The sequence below is a fragment of the Rhododendron vialii genome, chromosome 8a, assembly GCF_030253575.1.
Source record: "Rhododendron vialii isolate Sample 1 chromosome 8a, ASM3025357v1".
NCBI lineage: Eukaryota > Viridiplantae > Streptophyta > Magnoliopsida > Ericales > Ericaceae > Rhododendron > Rhododendron vialii.
The window spans coordinates 23,824,829-23,848,148 of NC_080564.1; the positions used below are offsets into that span (position 1 = coordinate 23,824,829).

General features: G+C 38.4%; 2 protein-coding genes across 3 annotated transcripts in view; one reads left to right on the top strand and one right to left on the bottom strand.

Moving 5' to 3' along the window:
- The window catches only part of LOC131299181 (DExH-box ATP-dependent RNA helicase DExH14), a 62,395-nt gene extending 49,913 nt beyond the window's left edge, over window positions 1–12,482 (top strand). The window contains exons 45-49 of the mRNA XM_058324788.1: window positions 30–197; window positions 1,948–2,118; window positions 11,545–11,694; window positions 11,771–11,902; window positions 11,982–12,482. Of these exons, the coding sequence (XP_058180771.1) occupies window positions 30–197; window positions 1,948–2,118; window positions 11,545–11,694; window positions 11,771–11,902; window positions 11,982–12,062 (702 nt within the window). The 3' untranslated portion in view covers window positions 12,063–12,482. The remainder of the gene's footprint in view (window positions 1–29; window positions 198–1,947; window positions 2,119–11,544; window positions 11,695–11,770; window positions 11,903–11,981) is intronic.
- Window positions 12,483–13,787: 1,305 nt separating this feature from the next.
- Window positions 13,788–19,466, bottom strand: LOC131299189 (protein CANDIDATE G-PROTEIN COUPLED RECEPTOR 2-like). 2 transcript variants are annotated; one of them, XM_058324798.1, is made up of 6 exons: window positions 18,944–19,466; window positions 17,459–17,650; window positions 14,613–14,775; window positions 14,394–14,496; window positions 14,211–14,292; window positions 13,788–14,097 (listed from the first exon to the last, which is right to left on the bottom strand). In XM_058324798.1, exons 1-6 carry the CDS (start codon window positions 19,229–19,231, stop codon window positions 14,020–14,022), a joined length of 906 nt encoding a protein of 301 aa, XP_058180781.1. In that variant the 5' UTR covers window positions 19,232–19,466; the 3' UTR covers window positions 13,788–14,019. The 2 variants fall into 2 exon arrangements, with proteins under 2 accessions (XP_058180781.1, XP_058180783.1); XM_058324800.1 differs by having other exon boundaries at window positions 17,459–17,542; window positions 18,944–19,398.
- Window positions 19,467–23,320: the final 3,854 nt, after the last annotated feature.

The window sequence follows — 23,320 nt, forward strand, 5'->3', positions numbered from 1 at the left end:
TTCTTACATGTATTGTGTTTGGTCTACAGGCCCACTTTTCTCAATTAGAACTACCAATCACAGACTATGTCACTGACTTGAAATCAGTGCTTGATCAAAGCATACGTATCATACAGGCCATGATAGATATATGTGCTAACAGTGGATGGCTTTCAAGTACAATCACCTGTATGCATCTTCTTCAAATGGTCATGCAGGTATTTCTCCCAGTAGTTGCTTTTGTACTTTTTCCCAGTAGATGAAGGATCTGGTAGATAAGAATAGAAGGTGATTCTGATTCTGTCTGTCGTATCTTTTTCATCGTAGCCGTCGATGATATGGTTGCTGGTGTTGAAAGCTTGCTTTCAAACTTTATAGGTATTGTCTTAGGATATTATTAGTAGTCATTTGTCTTGTCTCACGTCAGTTAATGTATTCTAGTATCAAGAGATGACATAATATATAACAAGTCTTTGTGTTAGGGTTTATTGACACCCTATACACTTTCTCCCATATCTGATAACATATTGCATGTTTTCACGTGTTCTTATGAGGAGTTTTTTGTCATTTGTCATTATGATTATCTCTTTTATCTTGTCGTATGATGTAATCCTATTTGTATCTATAGACACTGAAAGTGGACTGTGGACGCTGGGTGTCTGAAATTCCATTGCAAATATTGTTGTGCAATACCTAGTAGAAGAGTCAATTCTCTGTTTCTCTTCACCCATGTAGTGGCTTTTCCTGTTTCGTTGTGAATAATAGCCCAATACTGTCGTAATGCAACCAAGTACAAAATGTGACTTGGTAGTTTGACTGTTAATGCAACATTGATCCCAGATAAGGTCTTTAAGATTTACATGGGCAATGCCTTCACCACTTGAAGGCCGTTGCTATAGTTGGTTTGCTATGATTTCTCACTAGGCACGTCTTTCCTGACCAGTTCAAATTTTTTACCAACGTTCTACGTATGAGGACAGCAAGACATATTTGGTCTTTCACAAAATAGAAAATACTGCTAGGCACTTCCGGATATGATGCTAAGTAAAACTGAATCCTGAATAATTAAGTCAGTTGAATTTGTGGTATGTTGTTAAAGCGACACTCGTTACAAAGAAAATTCATATATATTTTATTCTGTAACCACCAAACTGTTTCCATTTCCAAAGAGAAGCTGAAAGGAACCACTGGTGTAATGATGGAGCTTTATGTTTCCATTAAAAGTAAAAAAGACAATCCAGCTTAGCGAAACAGACCTAAACAAGCGCATTACAGTGCAATTATTGCAGAAAAGATGCAAAAGTTGCATTTTTCTATGTCGACCAAGTTATTTCTGGTAATTCTCGGCTTGCCATTACGATTCTGGCAAAGCAAATTTTTTTGGCTTGTGGAAGCTTTCTAGTACATTCTGTTTCTGTGTAATTGAATTAGAGCGGCTAAAATGAATTAATGGGTAGGTACATACATGCATACTTTTGGGGTTGATTTTCTCTTCAAAAGTTTCACACATTGTCAAGCTTCTATTATTTGCCATCTCATGTTATGGTTGTCTACATTAGAGATCTATCGTTTCCACAGCGAAGAGATTCTTGTCAAAGTTTGTAAGTTATAAGTTCTTTTAGGGAACAGTATTCTATCATTTGAATAGAGATCTTCTTGTAGGAATAGATCATTCATGTACCACTCTTATCCACGTGCCCCTTGTAAATTGGCTACTTCGAAAGTTAATTGCAGGAAACGTGATCTGGTTTTCTTTCTCAAACTTGGTTGTTCTATGGTATTCAAATAGCAGTAATAGTTTTCTGCAAATGATCTAAAGCTGCGTCCTGGCTCTTACACCTGTCTTTCTTTTTATTGTGTCCATCAGAAGATTTAAACAGCCTCAATTTGAAGGTCTAGTTTTGCCGGCTCTGCTATTTTTCTCCTCTGCAAGCATACATTTTGATGGATTTTCGGATTTATTTTCAGGGTTTATGGTTTGGCAGCAACACTGCTCTATGGATGTTGCCATGCATGACTGATGATCTTGTGGGTTCCCTAAGCAGAAGGGGAATCTCAAATGTGCAACAACTGCTGGATCTTCCTCGGTCTAATCTGCAAGCTCTAATTGGAAACTCAAATGCTTCGAGATTATATCAGGTGTGGTCGAATGTTTTGAAATTTTTTTTTTTTTGAAATGGAATGTTTTGAAAATGTTGGTTTTATGTATTATGGTGATTTTTCTCTGATTTGCCTCTAGTACATTGGAGTCATAATGAAAGATTGATAAAGGTGCTCAGTTTCGTCAATCAATAATGGGAAAACTCTCTCAAAGGAGACACTCAGGAGGATTGTCTAGGGGATAAATATATTATTTGTTCTGAGTGCAACCACTTTGTGCATATATTGCCAAAGGTTAGGTCTGTCTCCAATCCTCCCCCGCCCATACCCCCAATGGTTGGGGACTAGATGGGTTTTGTTATTGTTGTATGGGAGAATTTTAATTTCTATGTTATTAACAGTTGCTTTAAAATGTCACATGCTTGGCTCCCCTTCTGTTTATTCAATTGTGAGTTTCGTATGTCAAAATGAATAAAGGTATTTTTTTAAGCAGGCATCTGTCTCAATTTTGTTGCCTATCAAATTTTTTTTTTGGCTTTTTTTGTGTGTGTCAATTCTACTTACCTTGAGGTGTAGATGCCACTAGTTTTTCTTTCTGGAAGTACAAGATGTAAAAATAGAACACGATAACATATTTGTGGTCCCACTGTATAGGCCACTCATTAGTTCAACTGTGTCAAAGCATCCAACTCAAACCAATTGGCAATGAGTAGAGAGGCCACCTAGGCTCATATACTAGGTTTGGAGGTTATATTTAAACAACGTGGGACAAGCTCTAACAGACTGTAACAACTCACTTGCCAACCATGAAAAGTGGGTTCTGGAACCCACTTTGGAGGTGGCTACTTTGGGTGAATAATGTGGTTAGGCCTAGTACCCTATCCACACCTTAAGAAGACCCCGTGTGTTTAGGTTCTACAGTGGGGTGTACATTGTTATGAATTACCCATCAAATTTTGGAACTCTCTCCCCAAACTGCATAAACCACCAAGATTTGGACTGCCTCTCTCATAAGCTAGTTGCCGTTGCACAAGCCCCACTTGTGTGGGACACATCAACTTGTGAGAGTGCTGGGGGAGTTTTGGAGGTTTATGCAGTGTCTATAACTGAAGTGACCAAATTTAGATCGTCATTATCTCATAGCAAAGAAGCATGGATACAGACACAACATGGACACGGATGTCTATATTATCAGTGAATCATAGGAATTCATATAAAAGTCAAAAAGATTATTTCTATTGAATTAGCCTAAAAACACCGATAGTATTTAACATGATGCAAATTAAATAATTAATTGTCACTACATAAATATTAATGAACTCAACATTCATGGAAGTTGTGACTCAGCTTTTAAAAATTGCATTTTAACCTCCTAATGTGTCTTTCTTGTGCCCCAGAATACCCCAACCTTTCCTAGAGTGTCTACAACATGTTCGTTCAAACATTTAGAATAAAAAAATTTAGACACATATGTAAGTGTATTTGACACATGTCCGTAGAGCGTCGTGTGGTGTTGGTGTTTGACATGTCGTTCCCTTCACTTAATGCCTCTTAGTGGAATGAGCTTCATTATGCACTACCTCCTTGCATTGTCGCTATGCTCTTTGCCAGACGTGGATATGTGAGTCCGGTAGACGTGTCCATGCACTTAGTCTCATAGTAAGCCAGTTGGGGTATAAGCGTTGGCGCTTGTTAACAAGCTTAACTTTCATATAACCAACTAGCTACAAAAGATTGGCATCCAGCAGTTTTAACAAGGTAAAGAAAGTTGTCAGTACGATTGGTGCACTGGCAAGTAGTTTTTTGGTTGCAACCTAGGTCACTACTAGAAGATTTGATTAAGGTTTTGTAACCTTGTAGGTTTAGTTTGGAGAGAATGCATTATCAGCTGGAAGCCAGCACTCAGTATTAAAGTCTGTAAAGTAATAAATGCCTGTAAGTCCTGTAAAGTAAAGTCTTGTAATAGTATAGTCAAATAAACGTAGTAAATGCCCAGTAACAAAAGTCTTAGGTGATGTACTATGTAGTAGAAAAATGGACGGGCACCAATTATGTAAACTCTGTTTAAGCCTCCTTACTCCGTCTATAAAAGGAGAGCTTCACCTCTGTAAAAATCAAGTTAATGAAAGCCAGTGTCTTCCTAATATATCCTGTGTCTTGTATTCTCTTTGATTCTAACCTACTTCGTGTTTGTACCCACTTAGTGTCGTAAATTTGGTATCAGAGCCATGTCTTTCATTTTAGCTTAAACCCTCTTCTGGGAACTTCTTTTCCAAAACTACTTCAAATCTTTTCTAAAAGAAAAAACTTGAAGCGTATGCTCTGTGGTTGCCTTTTAAGGATCCTCCACATCAGAAACTTCATCAACTATTTTGGTTAAAAGACTTTGTATCAGTGGGTTAAAGTACCTTGAGACTTTTGGCTATTGAGCGGTGTGTCTCGGTTTATCTACCCTAGTGTACAGAATTTTATTGATCAAAAATTGGTTGAAGTCCTTTACGTTGAAAAAAGAAAAAGGTTTGATGTACTAAGGAAAAGGAGAACCCAGATTTCTTTTTACAAATGAATCATCTATTTACCACTCACTCCTCTGCTACGTCATCCTTAGTTCCTTCATGTTCCTCTACCAGTAGAAATTCCTCCTCTTCTTCTTCTAATCTTGAATATTTGTATGAGTTTGAATACCTACCTGATGATAGTAAAGTCCCTCTTACTGATCTCCCTTTCCTAAATCCCTATAATGTTTTTGTCAGACCACAAACTTCTGTAAAAAAGACCGTCACCCAACTTTTCTCCACAAAACGCCCAACGTCCGTAAAAGAATATGTTCAAGCCTCTAAATTTGACCAATGCTTCATAGCAGCTACAGAAGTTGAACAACTTTTACCTTTAGAAATCCCGGTTGATTTGCCTCGCCTTTGGCAACAACATGGATTTACCCATCTTCACTTTGGTGCAATCCGACTTGCTGTTACTTTTCATGGCAGAAAATGTTTACCTGTGACTTCCAGAGCAACCAGACTTTCTCTGGTTGACACCAGGTTTTTACAGTATTAGCACGCATGTATCGCTACAGTCCAAACCACCCTCAATGCTGGAACTGTGATTTTTACCTTTTACCCCAATTTCAACATGCCATTAGCAGATCCTCATCTGCTATCCGCCTTGAAGGTCCAAGTTCAAATTGGTGGTGCCTCCCAAATCTCCACCACATATGCAGCAACTCTTCACTACCAAATGGCCTATCGTCTTCAAAACCATGCCTTTGACATGTCCTTACCTTCTTCCACAGATGAAGCCCTTTTCCTCACTGTGAACGCACCTCACCAAGTTTCTTGTGTCCATGTTACACGACAGATTTCCTGTCCTGAGCTTCTCAAGCTTCTCTCGGAATCTTGGGTTACAGCTTATGAGAAAAATCAAAATAAGCCCATATCTGTCCAAACATCCAACCCAACTTTCATCACCAAACCTGATGGTACTGTGGAAATCACTTTTCCAAAAGAAACCTCTGCCTCATCTTCAACCCATCCTGTTATTTTTCCCTCAAGAATTAACATGTTTGTGGATGGTTCTAGGCGTGGCCCCTCAATTAAATATTTTGATCCCAGTGGCCTTCCAGTCTTCTATTTCAAAAATCCAGAAACAGGTCATTGTTATTTTGATATCTGTGACTGTGATGAGTGCCTAGAAGACAGTCTCCTAGAAGATGACGAGGATTTTGAAGATCCATGTCCATGTTCCATGTCCTTCTTCACCTCCCACTCCGTGTAAATCTCCACCTCCTCCTCAACCTCCTTCTGATGATGGTTCTTCTGCTCAACCGAGTGAATGTTTTATGTTCACCTCACCTCCTTCCTGGACTGAAGCAGATTTTCCTCCTTTGGAATTTCATAATTCCCAAGAAAGGACGACCCATCGGCATAAAATTTCAGACTCTACTACCATTCTCCCTGATGGTAGTACCAAAGCAGTATCAGCAACAGAAGCAGCAATAAATTGGCAGTCAGCAAATTCTCTAGCTCAGAACAAAATTCTTTAGAGAATTGCTAACTTCCAACAAAATTTGGAGAATGTTGTTCATAAGAAGTTATCAACCTTGGAACTTCTTATCAGAGATCTGCAGTAGAAAATTCAAAATGTTCACCAGGAGCTTCTCCAGATGGCATATGTCAACCAAGCATTTTCAGCAGCTTTTTCTCAAAAGGATGCTGAAATGAAGCATCTCAAAAATCAGCTTCACTCACTTCAAGCTCAGCAGTATTCTCAGCAAAAAAGCCCATTTGACATGTTCCCTTCTTACTCTCAAGAAAGTTTGTTTGGGTATCCTTAAATGTCTCAACCCTTACTTATAAATCCTACTTCAAGATTTGGAGAGTCCAATATCTTTGGGAGCTCATCAGCTTTTCTTCCAGCACCAAAAAGGTCATCTCCACCAAAACTTTCTTTCCCAAAGCCCCAGATAAAACCTGTCCAGCCTCCAGCAATTCCGTCTCCACCATCTACATCTACATCTACATCTACACCAACTACCTCTACTCCTTCCAAACCATCTGACCCAAATTCAAAGTCACCTCAGTTAATGGTTCAGCCAACTTCTAACCCTTCCAAAAATCCAATCTCCACTCTTCTACGTACCTTAGCCACTATACCAGAAGCCCCATCTCCTGAACCAACCATTGAGTCTGAATCGGATACTGAATCCATTGACTCGATGCCCATTCCTCATGTTTTCATGATGAACCCTAAAAACCCAGAAGAACATGTTGAAGATCCCATCGTTGAAGAAGGTCCTGAGTTTGATACACCTCCACCTCCAGAAATCCCAACCTTTGATTCCTTCTCACACTCCAATATCCATACCCAAGGTTTCTCCTTTGATAACATTTCCCCATCAAAATGGTTGGATAAACTTTATGAGATTCATGCTTGGTGCACAGCTGCTATGCTCTCTCCTAATGCTACACTCAGTGATGTCATTACTAAGTGTACAGCAAAATTTCTTGGCCGTCTACGTCAATGGTACTTAGCTCTGGGTGATTACCGACAGTTACAACTTAAACAATTGCCAACTCTTGATCAATTTATCTCAGTCCTGTATACTGAGTTTCTTGGTGACCACAACACAAAAGAGTTTGTTCGAGAGGAATATCTCAGCTTGAAGTGCTGTTCATTCAGAAGGAAAGATCTCGAGATTCACTATGACCGTATGTCTCAGAGATTTTATCTTCTCAACGGCATGGATGATGTCAATCTCAAGCAAGCCTTTCTCAATTCCCTTCCTGAACCATTGGAAAATGAGACAACAAGATTACTTCAGACAAAAGGATTGACGTTGAATGCAACATCTCTTGGTGGTATTTACCAGCACTCTTTGATTGCTCTGGAAAAATTGTGCAATCAACAGAAATTTTTCAGAACTCTTGAACAACAGGGAAAACTTCTCGGCAAAGCATGTGACCGACCAGACTTATCCAAACACTTTCATACCGGAAGTCCAAACACTCTCAGAAATGGAAGTTCCAATCTCCTGGCAAGTTTTCAAAGTTTCCAAAATCTGGCAAGTTCTCACGCCGGAAAAAATGGAAATTTTTCAAGAAGAAAAAGTTCAGAGGGCAGCGAAAGTCTGATCGCTGCTATATATGCGGAAAGAAAGGGCACTATGCAAAACAGTGTCCAAATAAGGCAGCAAGAAACAAAATGGTGAACTCTTTGGCTCTCATTGATGATGATCTTGACGATGCTGATGTCGAGTCTCTTTTTTCTATCGACAATGAAGCAACAGATGAAGCAGTCCTTGCATTCACTTTTGGTGATTCAGACGATTCCTCAGAATCAGGTGACTCTTCTGATGATTCCGACTCATTCCCCTATGAAGTCCAAACAATTGGGTTTTCCAACATCATGCTGGCTCAGCCTTTAGCCAAGGTCAAAATTTTACTTGGAAAATATGAGAAACCCATACCAGTCATCGCTTTCTTTGATACTGGTGCAGCAGCCTCCATTTTTAACCCAGCAATCCTCCCCAGATCCTACTGGCAGTCATGTTTCAGACCCTTTATAGCAGCCAATGGAGAAACATTTGTTATCACTCTGATAAGTAAGCCCGTTCCCATTCAACTTTTCCCAGGATACACCATAAAACACCAAGTCTATGGTTCTAATCTCCCAGGAAAAGATTTATTGTTAGGCTTTGATATTCTCCAAAATCTCAGCAAAGTTTCTTGGCTCAAAAAATGTTTGAAATACAAAAACTACTTGTTACCCTGGACCACCTAACCAAATCTCTTTTTCCTAGAAAATTTCTCCTCCATCAAAGAAGTCATAATCCAAACTTCCTGTGCTGAATCTCATTCCCAATTCCTCACCAAATGCTCCAACCCGCTTTGGAAAAATCCAGATTTCTTCATTTCTCTTCCCTTTAAGAAAAATGAAGACATCAACCCCACCAAAGCTATCCATCATGGAATGAACCCAGATCACTACCAGCTTGCTCTTCAAGAACTCCAGCAACTTCAATCAGAAGGTTTGATTGAGCCCACAACCTCTCAGTGGGCATGTGAAGCATTTTATGTCAACAAAAGAACAGAGCAGATAAGAGGAAAGTTTCGCCTGGTTATCAACTACCAGCCTCTTAATCATTTTTTGCAGGATAACAAATTCCCTCTTCCTCGAAGAAGTGTTCTTTTTGCAAACTTGCCTAAAGCTCAAATTTTCTCAAAGTTTGACCTAAAAGCAGGTTTTTGGCAGCTGGACATCCATCCAGATGATCGTCCCAAAATTGGTTTTTGCATTCCAGATCACCACTTCTAGTGGTCAGTCATGCCTTTTGGATTGAAAACAGCTCCATCCTTATTTCAAAAGGCCATGATTCGGATATTCGCTCCTATTCTATCCTCAGCCCTTATCTATATTGATGACATCCTACTCTTTTCCCCAAATACTGAGTCTCATGTTGTACTACTACAAAATTTTCATTCCCTAGTCCAAACCCATGGTATCATGCTCTCAGAGAAAAAAATGTTTCTTGCTCAACCAGAAATTGATTTTTTAGGGATGCATATCTCTAAAGGTCAATATACCCTCCAGCCTCATATAGCCTCCCAACATGACCATCCTCCCAACATGACCATTTTTCAGATGAAAATCTCACAGTCAAACAAGTTCAACAGTTCCTTGGAATTGTTAACTATATGGCTTATTTTATTCCCAACCTGGCCCAATAGCGAACTCCTCTCTCAGCTCTACTAAAGAAAATCCCTCCTCCTTGGTCAGCCCTTTGTACCAAAGCTGTAAAAGACCTCAAAGCCATAGCCAAAACTCTTCCTCAATTAGCCATACCTTCAGATGGGAAGAGAGTCCTTCAGACAGATGTCTCTGATCTATATTGGGGAACAGTTCTTTTGGAAGAAAACACAGATCAAAAGCGCAGAATTTGTGGATACAAGAGTGGTGCATTCTCTCCAGCAGAGCTTCATTACCACTCTACCTACAAAGAAATTCTAGCAATTAAAAGAAGTATTGAGAAGTTTGAATTTCATCTAATCGGTCATCATTTCCTAATTGAGACTGATATGATGAGTTTTCCCAGCATGCTCAAGTTCAAACAGAAGCACCTCCCAAAAGCACAGTTACTCAGATGGGCAAATTGGTTTTCCAATTGGAGTTTTGATGCTGTTCACATAAAAGGAAAACAAATGTCCTCCCTGATTTTCTGTCAAGACTCAAAAAAGAAATCAACCAGTTTTCAAAAACAAAACCATATTCATTTGTTCCTGGTTGCTTTCCCATGATTTCCTGTTTCCACCCAGTCAATCTCCCTGTCCACCTTCAGTGTCATCTTTTAGAGTTAACCCTTCTTTCTAGATGTGTCCAAATGTGTCAAAACTTTCAACATCTCTGTATTTTCAAATATGGTCTTGATGAAGGTTCCCTAAAAGGTCTACCCTTCCATCCTGTTTATCCTTTTCTCACCCAGTTTGAAGTGTCTTACCATAATGTCTTTTATTTCAAAAAAGAAGCCTATCTCCTCTTACGGTATTTAGTCGATGTATATACTATAAGTGTCTGTTTTAATAAATCAGCAGTCTTGGTTTATCTGGCTCATGCGGTGTTCAATCAAGTTCAACCTCCAGAAGATTTCTTTTTGAAATTTCTTCTGCTCTTTGGCAACATACCCTACTGGCAACAGAAGATCAGACAAGTCACCACAGGTCTAGACGAAGACCTCCAATTTGCTTTTTGGACAACTCGCAACAACAGATATCTTCCTAATCCTGATGGTTCTATCACTTGGAGAAAGGAGTATCACACTATATTCCTTTCAGCATATCAAGAGTCCCCAAGCATTGAGATCCACAGTGAAAATTATCTGGTCATGACTCAAACACTGTGTTCACTTAATGGATTGACACCTGCAGACGTTCTCTCATCTCTCCTTCATTATGAATCTGCAAACTGGAAATTCAATGATACTTATCTGGAAGAATGGCGCCAAAATATCCGCTATCTTTTGCAACAGTATTACTTGACTGACAGAGATGAAGAAAGTAGTTCAGATGATCCAGAGTGACAAGGGTGAAAATTATTGGAATTTACTGTTGAGTACTGTTGTACAAAAATATTAATAGGTGTGTTGCGTATCGGTCTTTTCATTCCCTTTCAGAGGGGTGAAAGTCTGTAAAGTAATAAATGCCTGTAAGTCCTGTAAAGTAAAGTCTTGTAATAGTATAGTCAAATAAACGTAGTAAATGCCCAGTAACAAAAGTCTTAGGTGATGTACTATGTAGTAGAAAAATGGACGGACACCAATTATGTAAACTCTGTTTAAGCCTTCTTACTCCGTCTATAAAAGGAGAGCTTCACCTCTGTAAAAATCAAGTTAATGAAAGCCAGTGTCTTCCTAATATATCCTGTGTCTTGTATTCTCTTTGATCCTAACCTATTTCGTCTTTGTACCCACTTAGTGTCTGTAAATTAGAATAGTAGACAAGAACGAGAAGAAATGTTGGGACTTTGAGGACTTGTATAGATTTTATCCCATTATGCCATCACTAAAGAACTTATGATGTGCACTAAATTTGTTCTTGGCATTTATATTCCTGTTATCAATGATATTCATGTACCTGACTCGCCAAAAAACATGTCGGTAGATTCTTTTTTTTTTTTTTGGCCCTTCATACCCTACTTGCCCCAGGGTGCATGCTGATAGTCTGGGACTAGTGACTTTGGCTGATCCTTTGCTTGCCTACATTTATAGTTGCTAAATGTCTTGAAGCAAACTTCGTGTTCCTAACTTCCACGAGCCACTGTTTTCCTCTCCATCTACACTAACTCTTAGAGAAAAACTTTGCCTTTTTGCCTGAGGCCCTTGATGATACATTTGTCACTGAAATATCCCTTTGGTGTTTCTTTCTTACTTGTGCTTCTTAATGCTTTTGTTTTCTGCTATATTCATTTTCTCAGGACCTGGATCATTTTCCTCGTGTCCAAGTTAGATTAAAACTTCAGAAAAAGAATCCTGATGATGGGAAGGCAATAACTTTGAACATTAGATTGGAAAAAACGAATTCCCACTGCAAAACATCAAGAGCTTTTACCCCTCGATTTCCGAAGGTAAAAGATTATCCTGCTATTTTCTGCTCCAGTGTACAACTTACTTTTGACCAAAAAAATATTTCCTCTATTACAGTTGAAAGATGAAGCATGGTGGTTGGTCCTTGGTAACACCTCAACCTCTGAGCTCTATGCTCTGAAGAGAGTTTCCTTCTCCGATCGGCTGGCCACCCACATGGAGTTGCCATCAACTCCAAATACTATCCAGGTTGGTGAACATTAACTCTTTTAAAAAAATGTAAGTTTCTGCTATTTCTGTTCAAAGTGGATGACAAGAACAATTCCAGGGGATGAAGCTGATTCTAGTATCAGATTGTTACCTTGGTTTTGAACAAGAGCACTCCGTGGAAGAACTTGTTGAGCCTTAACTACTGGATACCAGCTAGCACTAACGGCACAAGTGATGGACTTCCCCCTTCGTCAGTGTATATAGATAAAATCATTATGTTTCTGGGTAGATGGCATACTAATCATCGGATCCTGACGTCTAGAAGTGTGAAGTTCAGAAGCCAAATTGTATTTGGTATAGAGAAATTTTTATTGAGAGTTTCTCCATTAGATAGATTATAGAGCCTCCTATATAGATTATAACATGGTTTAGGGCTATTCTAATTGAACACTTTGTATATGCCAATTGCAAAGATGCTTCTTTTCTGATGCTCATACTGTTTTGTAAATAGATTCAGGTGAGCATTATTCAGGCATTGATTCAAGTTGTTGCTATCAGTTAATTGATCCTCATTTCGTTGCAGTTTAATGCTAAACACATAATTTAACCTTTTGCGACATTTTCATTTGCACTTGATTCACATTCCAGTTTCGAAAGAAGCCAAGTTGCAGTGCAGTTCAAACATGAGAAGTTCTTAACCATTTCCGAAACCTCAGGCCATGTTAGGATAAGATGAACTGCTATTCCCTTTGAAAAAAGATAGGATTTCTCGCAAATGTGAGATTCTGTTTCACATTTGGTTTCAAATATTGTGATCCGTCTCACCTTTTTCTATTCTCAACAAGTTCAACAATGCGTAATGTCCACTTCCAATTTGGAGGACCAATCCGAAATCATCCCTCTTCTCCGGCATACCTAGACGGTTATGCGCAGAAATTTTGGAATGCAATTCCCACGTCATCAATTACCTTTATGTAGTTTAAGGGGAATGACAATCTCCACGGTAAAGTTCTGTTTGCACCCCTTTTTCTCAGTAATAAAAACACCTAACTTCGCAATTTTGCTATTGTCTTCTTTTTCTTTACTTGGTAAACCAACCCACCCCCCCCCCACCCCCCCCCCCCCCCCCCCCCCCCCGCCTTGCCCTCCACAACCCCCACCACAACCTTCAGACTACTATCTCCACCCAAAAAATCATCCTAATGTATCCATCTCTTTTCGACCACCACCTCCTCCACCTTCAGATCACCATCACCACCTCAAGTTCGGCCTAACTCACTTTGTTCATCGGCCAACAATCAAGTATACCCAATTTGTTTCTCTGGAGCGCTTGAGGTTTGATTGTATGAAGCATTTTCAGATTTTACGGATCTCATTGTCTGAATGGTTTTTAGATTCTCAATGTCCACACTAGTTCAAATTGATCAGATTTTATTGTCCAAACCCTAACTATATCTGATTGTTTGGATTATGTCTTCTAAACGGTTTCAGTTTGTTTGGAATTGCAAAACCTAGTGGAAATGTTTTCAACGAATGGTGAGGGATAATTTACATGGGTTAGGGAGGGGGCGGTTGTTAATTAGTAAATGGTATCTGCGATGGTGGTCATTAGTTGGTTATGTGGTGTGGTTGACGAATTTTGTAGTTAATATTGTGAACTGTGATAGACAATGCTAGGGGTGGCCGGGTGGGTCGAAATTGGAGGTGTAGATAGTGAGACAAAACCGGATTCAAGAGTTTATGAAAATCTTTTTAGTATGGTGGGTATTGGAAAAAAATCTTTTGGTCTCTACTGCCAAAGTTACAATAATGCCCTCTTGTGTTACTGCATTTTGGATAGATATTTGCACAATAAGTAATATTTTTATATGAAGTTAAAGGACAGTCTTGTCACATTGCATAATATGAATAAAAATATAGCATATGTGTAAACAAGTGGGAAATTCCCTTTAGTTAGTTGGCTGAATTGTATCGTCTGCACTCTGCATGTCCCATTACGAGCAATGAAGCAAAGCAGTTCCACAACACTAAAGACACGATTCTGATAAGTTATTCAACTTCCAGTAAACCATTCTTTTTCTTCCCAACATACAGAGATTATCTAAAGTCAATTTTATGTACAAGTCTGGAAATCATTTCATCAGTAAATGGTTCAGCTAGTCCCAATCAACATCGAAAAATCCTGCATCTTTCATTTCCGAGTAATATGCATTGTCCAAACGCAAATCTTCTTCCTGCAAAACCATCACATCACAATCCCGTAAATCATGACCTATCCCCAACTGCAGAAAATTAAAATGCGGGACTACGAATTCAACAAGAATGACAAAGGGCAAAGAGCAATCACCTGAAAAATATCTGCTGAGAAGGTTATATACAGAAACGGAAGATAGAGACAGTGATAGCAGAAAAGCATCAAATTGTACAACCTACATATGAAAAGCCAATGCCTAAGTGCTAAGTTATGGTCATCTAAAAGAAAGCTTGGTAATCTTTTCTTACTAGGGAAATTCCTCTAATGTAGACATACCAGAGTCCAAAGGTAAGCCCAATTCCGGCAAGTGCACAAGCAAACAATGCCACTGCATTAGTTAAAAACATGGTGACAACATAGTTGTAGAACATGGGTCTTGCTGCAGGGAAGGAAAAGAAGACAGCAGGTTAGATTACATTAATCCAGAAACAGGAGACTAGAAGCAGAGAGACAGGGGAAAGAACAATGATAACTTGATCAAAAGTTTAGACTCACATGGCAACTTGTCTTGCCATTTTGATGAGTGCACAAACAATATGAAGCCATAAACTGCTGCAAGCAATATTTTGCTAACGGTCCACAAGCCCCACTTCATCCTGTGTGTAGTTTCTTCACTGTCAACGAATAGAGGGACCCTGAATCCAAATACAAATATTGCCTGCAAAATGCAAAATGTAAGCACTCAAGAGACATAGTTTGCGTACCAAAGAACTATGGAGCCTGCTAAGGGACTAAAAATGAGCCTAAAAACTTTTTCATCAGAAGAAGAGGCAAAAGAACTTGCCAGACTTCTTCCAACACTGATCTACAAGAGGAAGACAAAAAACTAAGACCAAATAATGAATCATTGGCTCCTTGCACGGAGACAAATAAACTGTTGGCATGAACAAAAAAGACTAGCTGTAATAAAATAATGGAGTTCGAGATCACAATAAATATCAGAGATGTCTAAAACTACAAATATGAAGCAAAGACAAATTGCTACAAATATGAAGCACCCCTAGAAAGCAAAATCTGAGCAGATGCATAAATCTGAGTTTGTGCGCATTGAGTGCTCAAACTCTACTTGTGCCCACTCACTTGACTCAAGCCCAAATGGGGGCATTGTTATTGTTCAACCTCATCAAGGAATCTACATGAGCACTATATATCTGCTTGATCCAGGCACCCAGCTCACCATAATCATGAGTGGTTGGGCAAAAACAGGAGGTTTTACGAGTTTTCTCACTCACATTTTCATTGATTAGGTGCTGAGCACAATAGAAAGACAACCTCCTTACCCTTTCGTAGGACCATGTAGTTGTAACTTGTAAGAAAGCCTTTAAACCTATGGAGCACGGGTACGGGTACGGGAAATGGTAAAATCCCAAAAAAGTAGGGTACGAGGTACGGCAGGGGTATGGCGAATATATATATATATATATATATATATATATATATATATATATATATATATATATAATTATCTTCTATTTTTTATTGCATAAAATGAAATAGAAACTTATTTTACCAACAAAAAGCAAAATCAGTACAAATATACATATCTACTGCATATCTATTAGTATTCAAAATTTCAGATACATATATACATATACTCCCTCCGTCATAAATTGTTTGTCCGGTCCGCAAAACGAGAACTAAAAAATAATGCATTTCTTTCAAGAAAAAATTCAAACTTTATTCATAAATTAAAGATTTGATTTTTTCAAACTTTATCTAATGAATTGTTGAAAAAAATTTGATTTTTTCTTACAAAAATTGTATTATTTTTAAGTTCTTGTTTTGCGGACTGGACAAATATTATGGGACGGAGGGAGTACATTACACATGCATATATTCGTACATATATACAAAGAGATTATTTCGATCGATTAAAAAAAATACATAGAGAGAGAGAGAGACGAAGAGAAGAGAGACGAAGAGAGGGACAGACAGAGAGAGAAGAGAGAGAGAGAGAGAGAACTTAAATTTTTTTTTCCGATTTGGAGCCCTACATTGATCTTCAAGATCTCTGCCGTGTAATATTGTGTTTATAAATGACAAATAAATTACACAATAAGCCCACATTTTATAATTATTTACAGAAAATCCCAGAAATTTTGAAAAAAATTTCATTTTGGGCTAAAACGTACCCTTGCCGTACCCATGCCGTACCCAAAATTACCAAAAGTACCTGATACAATTTTGCCGTACCCGGTAAATTTTTGCCGTACCCGTACCCATACCTGGTATGCATACAGTGACATTTCCGGAGTACCTGTGCTTCATAGCTTTAAACTATTATAGTCAGAGTCACCATGCCAAAGGGTAATGTGGAAGCATCCGTAATTAGTAATCACCAGATAGTTTGGTGTAGAACCAAGAGAAGACAGAGAGGAAAAGGAAGAGAAAAGAAGGAAAGAAGAAGAAACCATAGAGAGGGAAAACAATATTCTCAACCTTCCATACCCAAGCTTAACGTTTTCTATACGCAATCCTACATTTTATATCTCTACCAACTAACAAATAAGGAAATAGAAGATAAACTGGAAATTAACTAAAAAACATAAACTCATGGCACATGTTCCTTAGCCTAAAAGACGGGCACCCACCAACTCCTTGATCCCCATCACTCCTCTGAGAAACAAGTTCTGATAAAACCAGAACATGTCCTTATTGTTGCGCACCATGTAGGTAAAGATAAATGTTAACCGTAATCGGCGAACCTTTATCTATCCATTATAGGTTTGAAACCACAACAATGAACCAACTAGAGGCCAAGGGGTTAAATCTTTTTAAAGGCAAGAATTGATTACTAGTTCTCTTGTATAGGAGTCTTCGGTTGTTAGTTTATGTCTTACCTGTATGGAGCTAATTCTTGGGTAAATCTATATGGGGCTTAATTTAATTGTTGTGGACCTCACATGATTGGTGTAGTGTCTCATTATTGTGATTCTTGAGTGTAATTCTTCTACCACTAGATGTAAAAATACCCAGAAGAATTAGGTACGAGTAGTTCTTTGAGTTATTTGTATATTAGAAACCTGTGCTGACAAGTGCACATATCCAAGTATATGGTTGCTTAAGCTTGGCTCATTTCTTTGTTTTGCAGCAAGCTATAACTGCCCCTTTGAAAAAAGAAACTACAGGAACCTTGAAAAAGCTGCCAAAACATGCCAAGCCAAGCCACTAGCAATTGGCTTATTTCCTTAAGAATGCTACACGTATGCAAAACCGCACCCTGGACAAAAATGAGATTCACTTGAAGACTACAAACATGATATCTGAACTTCTGAAGTTACTTGGAAAATACCATACAGCAGGCAGAAAAGATTATTTCTTGAAACTCAAGCAAGTAATACCTTGAGAAGTATATCAACACCAACAATGAAGCCTGAAAGAGTGAAAGCACGTGCTAGCGTTTCAAACCCAGTAGAATGGTTTTCCTGAATTAAGAAAGCCATTAGGCTAATCTCCAAACATAGTATTCCAGCTGTTGTGAACAAAGATAACAGGTTCCATGCAACTTCCTTCCCAGAAGAGCACTGCCATGCCTATTTCATCAATTAAATCATAAAATACCAGTCCAAATCAGTGACTATCATAACTCACTAAAGAATGAAATAAGACAATTACGGCATGTGGTTTATACAAGTGAACAACATTATCTCAAATGACAAGAAAATGCTCGTTATAGTCCTCTACTTCTCCGTTGAATTGTATTGGCAATTTTACAAGAAAAATATTCACATAATGAAGAATCACCCACCTGTTTCAAGATAAAAAAAACTCCAAGTCTCCAACTAGTCATGAAAGAGATCTATGGTGAATAATATATTTTCCATCTGATGTTAATCTACGTATATGTCAGTTCATAAAGTTATGCAAATTGCAGCAGAAACTGCTTCATGGAGTCGCAAACATGTTTAACCAATTACCACTGGACTACTCAGAGTGGGTAACAGAACCCCCCCACCGCCACCCCCACACACATGAAAAAAACACTTCAGTGTTGATAAAATCATGGCATTGTTATTCACACTGATAGACAATCACTTGTTTAACACTCTGTAGCCTGTACACATTACACCTAGATCATGTTTCTCACAATCAAACAACATGAAATGATGAAGAGGCCCGCGTGGAAAATAAATAGGCCTTGAGTTCGTCGGTGGGTGGCTTTTCGCCAATCTACTTGGATTCGTCAATGTAATAGAGTCCGAGTATAAGTGCTCAAGTACTGGGTCTTCCCACATCTCAACAGGTTTGGGAAAAACCTGCGAGAAACGTTTTCAGCCACAATATCAGGGATGACTTGATTTCTTTTTTTTTTTTTGATAAGTAAAAGATTATATTACCATAAAGGCATTACAGGAATGCCGCCCATATACAATTGAAGGCCACGAGACAAAAAGGCCGCATACACTTGTACTCCTATTCGACTGAAAAAGCTCAAACCAATCTAGAAATTGGTCAAGTGATGGACAGGACGACTTGATTTCCAACAAGCGATAAAGAAAGAATAGGAGAAAGGAGTGTAGGATTGGCATGGATCGAGTGCGGGCTGCGAGAGTTAATTGGGCCCCTGTGTTGAATACTTGAATCTGTTGATGAAATACTACTTGATTCAAGGTGCATTTCCGCTATATTATTAGTCATTAGACTACAGACTAATGGCAATAGTCCAGTTGTTTCCACCAAAGGATAAAAATCCGTGAAAATGTGAGCTTTAGTGTGTGTCTCTCTCTCTCTCTCCCCGCAATCACAGGATCAGTGCACTCATCAACGTTCAGTCAACAACAAATCAAACACATGAAAAAACACGATCGAAATAAAAGAAACCTAACCTGAAGAGAGCACCAGGCGAGGTTGAGAAGGGCAGCCAACCAGAGGAGTGCGTAGTAAGCAATCGTCACGTAGTTCCGTCCATTACTGAGTTTCCTTAAGTTCTTCTTGGCGTGAAAGGCCAAGTAGAGGACGAAGAGCGCAGCCGGAACCGCCAGAGCCGCGTCGCGCCAGAATCCATGGCACTCCGACGAGGAGAGAGAGAGGTCGATTTTGGAGTGAGAAATGGAAGTAGGTGAGAGAGAACGAGTGATTTCCAGGCCTTGTTGTTGCTGTTGTGTGGTTGTCATGTCAGAGGAGGGAGGTTTTGAATTGGATCGATGAAAAGCATCACTGAAACCCTAATTTCTTTCTTTTCTTCAGGCGGGGATCGAGAGAGAGAGAGAAGTGAACTTGTTCGTGGAGAAGATGATGAAGAAGAAGGACTCAGGTCCCGTCCAGTTTCCAAGAACGATGATCAGAACCGCACACGTTCGGTTGACACTTTCATAAAAAAGCAGCTGAACTTGTCAGAATTCTCAAAAAAAGTACATTAACTTTAACTAATGACAAAAAAAATATCTAAACTTGCTATTTCGTCAACGCTTTTGTTGTTTCATTCCGTCAATTTAAAACGGATGGAGCTAGCCTTCCATTTTTTTTGTAATTTTTACTTTCAAAAATTATTTTGAATTCTTTATTTTTAAATAGTAAATAAATATACAGTAAAGTTTTTTTTTTTACTATTTATTACTCCCTCCATCCGGATTTAATAGTAATTTTTTGGAATTCGTGTTATTTTCAATCGATTATATCTTGTAATTTATAATATCTTATGTAATTTTGAAAATATTACCTTATAGAACTAATTGAGATCTACGGAATAAGATTCATATTGAATATAAAATTTATTATCAAGTTAAAGATATAACTTATTTTTTATCCGGTTAGAATTGAACGAAAGACTATTAAATCCGGACAGAGGGAGTAGTAATTAGAAACAACTAAATTTCTTTTAACTTGTTCTTTTTTCAAATAGTAAAAATTTCTTTTAATTCTTTCTTTCTTTCCAAAAGTGTCCTGCGCATGTCAATAAAGCGTCAGAGAGTGTTCAACCCTTAAATATTAGACAAAAAAATCAAGATACTTTGAGATTCAGTGTCGGCCACGTGTCTGGAACGTGTCCGTGTCCAACACCAGTACGTTGCTTCCTGCAAATTGTCAGTGCTACATACATTCATGGTTATAGATGTACCAACTTTGTTTTGATATACTACTAGTAGATTCCTTCGTGCAAGCACAGATCTCGTGCTCGTTGTTAATTTAATTGTAATGTTCATTATTTGAATCCTTGAATATTGTTAGTAATGAATAGTGCTGTCTTGGGTAAATTTGCCATTCTTTTATATAATATATTAAATAAACAAGCATCTAATTTTTTTGATCGAGTAATTACCGATATTTGATTGAGCCGAGTCATAATACAGAAGTCGTGATCAATTTGTTAGTATCTGTGATTTTCCATAGGGAATGCATACTTCCAATTACAAAAGGAATGGCATTGTTTAACCTTAGTGATCTTCAATGAAAGATTTGATTGTAGGTAAAAACTATGGATGGCAGCAGGTATCGTCCAATTAAAACAGAAGACGTGGCTGTATCGAGTAAATATTTGAAACAATTGCCACCGGTGGCGGATGCAGGATTTTTGATGTGGGGGACAGAATCACATGTATTCGTAAATTAACAACAAAAAATATCATCCTCATATGGGAATAACACAATTTTGAGGGGACCTTTCTTCATAATTTTTACATACAAATCCTAAAATATAGTAGAAATATGGCGATAATTAAGGAGTTTGCGGGGCCCGCTTGCACCCCTGCGTCCGCCTCTGGTTGCCACTGCACAAATGACCTACATAATGAAGATATGTTGACAGTTGAACCAGCATAGCTTTATATGGTCCGAGTACTATTTTTCCTGGTAGATACAGAAGAGAGAAATCACATTGGTTCTCAATAGGTCGAGGCAATATCTATTTCAGAGCTGAAAGGTGTAAAGATGGCAAGAAAAACTTGCATATATTCTAAACACCGTGCCACCACAACAAATTTTCTCGGTTTTTGATCTGGGTTCGGCGTATGATGGATGGGTTTTGACGGATGTACTTCCTGCCGGTCACCGGTCGCCGTGACCGTTCTTAACCTGCTGGGCTAGCGCGATTGGAGCTTGCCGTGGCAACGGGGGCCTGCTGCGGAGTTTCACTTCCCCTTGGACGCGGCTGACCGAAGAGAAACATCATTCTTGCTGTTCGTCCTCTGTCCGTCGGCCGGCATGCTAAAAGGACAGTTGGTAATGATCAGAGATCCTTCAAGATCTCTACAACGAACCCTACATGTTTGCTGGCAATTCTATGTGCACGGATGAGTCGGCCTATCTTGCTGTCTTTGTTAGAAATCCCTAGGGTTCAGAGTTGTCTTTTCGGCTTGGATTAGTCTCTGTGTCGGCTTGTGGTGTGCTTGCAAGTGTAGTAGATTTAGTGGGCTTTATTTTAAGTCCTTCCTGTAAATCCTGTTTTTCTTGTAACTCTGATCCGCTTTTGATTTCTTAATGAAGATTTGCCTTGAAAAAAAAAAAAAACCATACAATTTTCTTGCCCTTCGACTGAGAACTGATTACAATTTTACTAAGAACTGATTATAACGCTTACAACATATAACTTCTAACAAAGCATGGGGAAAAAAATGAAAGAACAGAATACCAATGCTGCACCTCTAATTCTGAATACTATCAGCAAACCAGATGCATGGAATATGCACCAGAAGAATGTATTACTGCTTAGACAAGTTAACTTCCTCCTCCATTAGCTTTTTGCTTAACTATTTATCATACAATCGACTGTAAGAGAGGAAAAACTGGTAAATATAGTAAACCAGAAAGTACGAACTGATAACCGGTGCAAGGCGTCTACACTTCTCATAAAAGGAATTTGACCCAATATGCTTGCACCCTTTGGCTCAGGCACAAGATCTCTAGCATCTCTTTGTTCAGACGTTGAGACTTGTAGCGGAATGTCGAACTGATCTTGAAGGCACTTCATGTAGATCCATCTTATTCATCTGAAAATCACATTGCACTCACCAAGCTTGTTTTTCCGCCTGAGTTTGAATCCGTGGTCATCTTTGCAAAGCCATGCATCTTTAGATATTTAAAGACGCCAAGATTGGTTCAAAGAATGAAAAAGCAATATTGTTGCAGGACTTTTTAGTAAACTTTATTACCTTCTACACCATTCCAATTGTTCAGTTTAATACTATCTCCCTTTTGCCCGCAAAATTGTTAGACAACCAATAATGGAACAGATTTAAGACACAAAATCCACTGCAATTTGTCAGGCAACCAATAGTTTTTTCCTAATTCAATCTACAACTAGATAACCAATTACAGAAAATTTTGATTTTTGTGTCTCGAATTATGAGAATGACGATGGTAAAATAACAAGTCATTGTAAATTTCAAACCGTTGGCCACACAAACTCCTTCCGTAACTTTGCATATGGCAGAAGACTCGTCAAGTTCAGTATATTTGCACTTATTTCTGCACATGTAACCATAAATACATACTGATTCTAATTAATCTATTACGTAGATTAGGTGTACAAGCGCAAAATATAAAACGGCAAAATTACATTCGCATTCACCATGCACCAAACAACTCTTTTCTACATCCAGATAAAAAGCAAGATTGAGGTGGGAACATAAGAAACTTTCCTATAATTTCAACCGACATCCGCCTCGATAACACTAAATACATACTCGTCCACAATATGAAGCTGGATTTATTACTAAAACTTTTGTTCGATAATTTCTCAAGCCACGGGCTGTAGTTATTTGATCGAGCCTTGAACTACTTACATAGAAGATAGAACTTCATAAACCAAAACAATAACAGATATAGTCCATTAGTACTCTTTGTTTCCCATCCGTTATTGATATAAGCTTTTAATTATATTTGCATCGCCAAAAGGAGATGATGATAATTATGCTACCATATATACAAAGCAGCATTACATGGGTAACTGCAAGCTATAAAGGATCGACAAACTGAAGCATATCAAAATGGGAGATTTGGTGATAGGCTTTGAAGCACCGACACTCCAAAAGGGCGTCATGCTAAGTAGCACGGATACGGACACGGACACGGATACGGGACACGGCAATTCTAAAAAAATCGAAATACGGACACGACAGGGGACACGCCACGTGTATATATAAATAATATATATATATATATATATATATATGATTTATTTATTTATTTATTTATTCTTTTTTCCATGCTTACATTGCAATATGTAAATAGTGAACAACTTAACAGTTAACATTCATATTTCGCCA

Excerpts from the sequence above, each read along its gene's own strand:
- LOC131299189 (XM_058324798.1), bottom strand. The coding sequence starts at position 19,231 with ATGACAACCACACAACAGCAACAACAAGGCCTGGAAATCACTCGTTCT. Across the intron at positions 14,497-14,612 it reads ATGGCAAGACAAGTTGCCAT|CAAGACCCATGTTCTACAAC; the intron begins GTGAGTCTAAAC and ends CCTTCCCTGCAG. Across the intron at positions 14,098-14,210 it reads TCTCAGCAGATATTTTTCAG|GAAGAAGATTTGCGTTTGGA; the intron begins GTGATTGCTCTT and ends ATGGTTTTGCAG.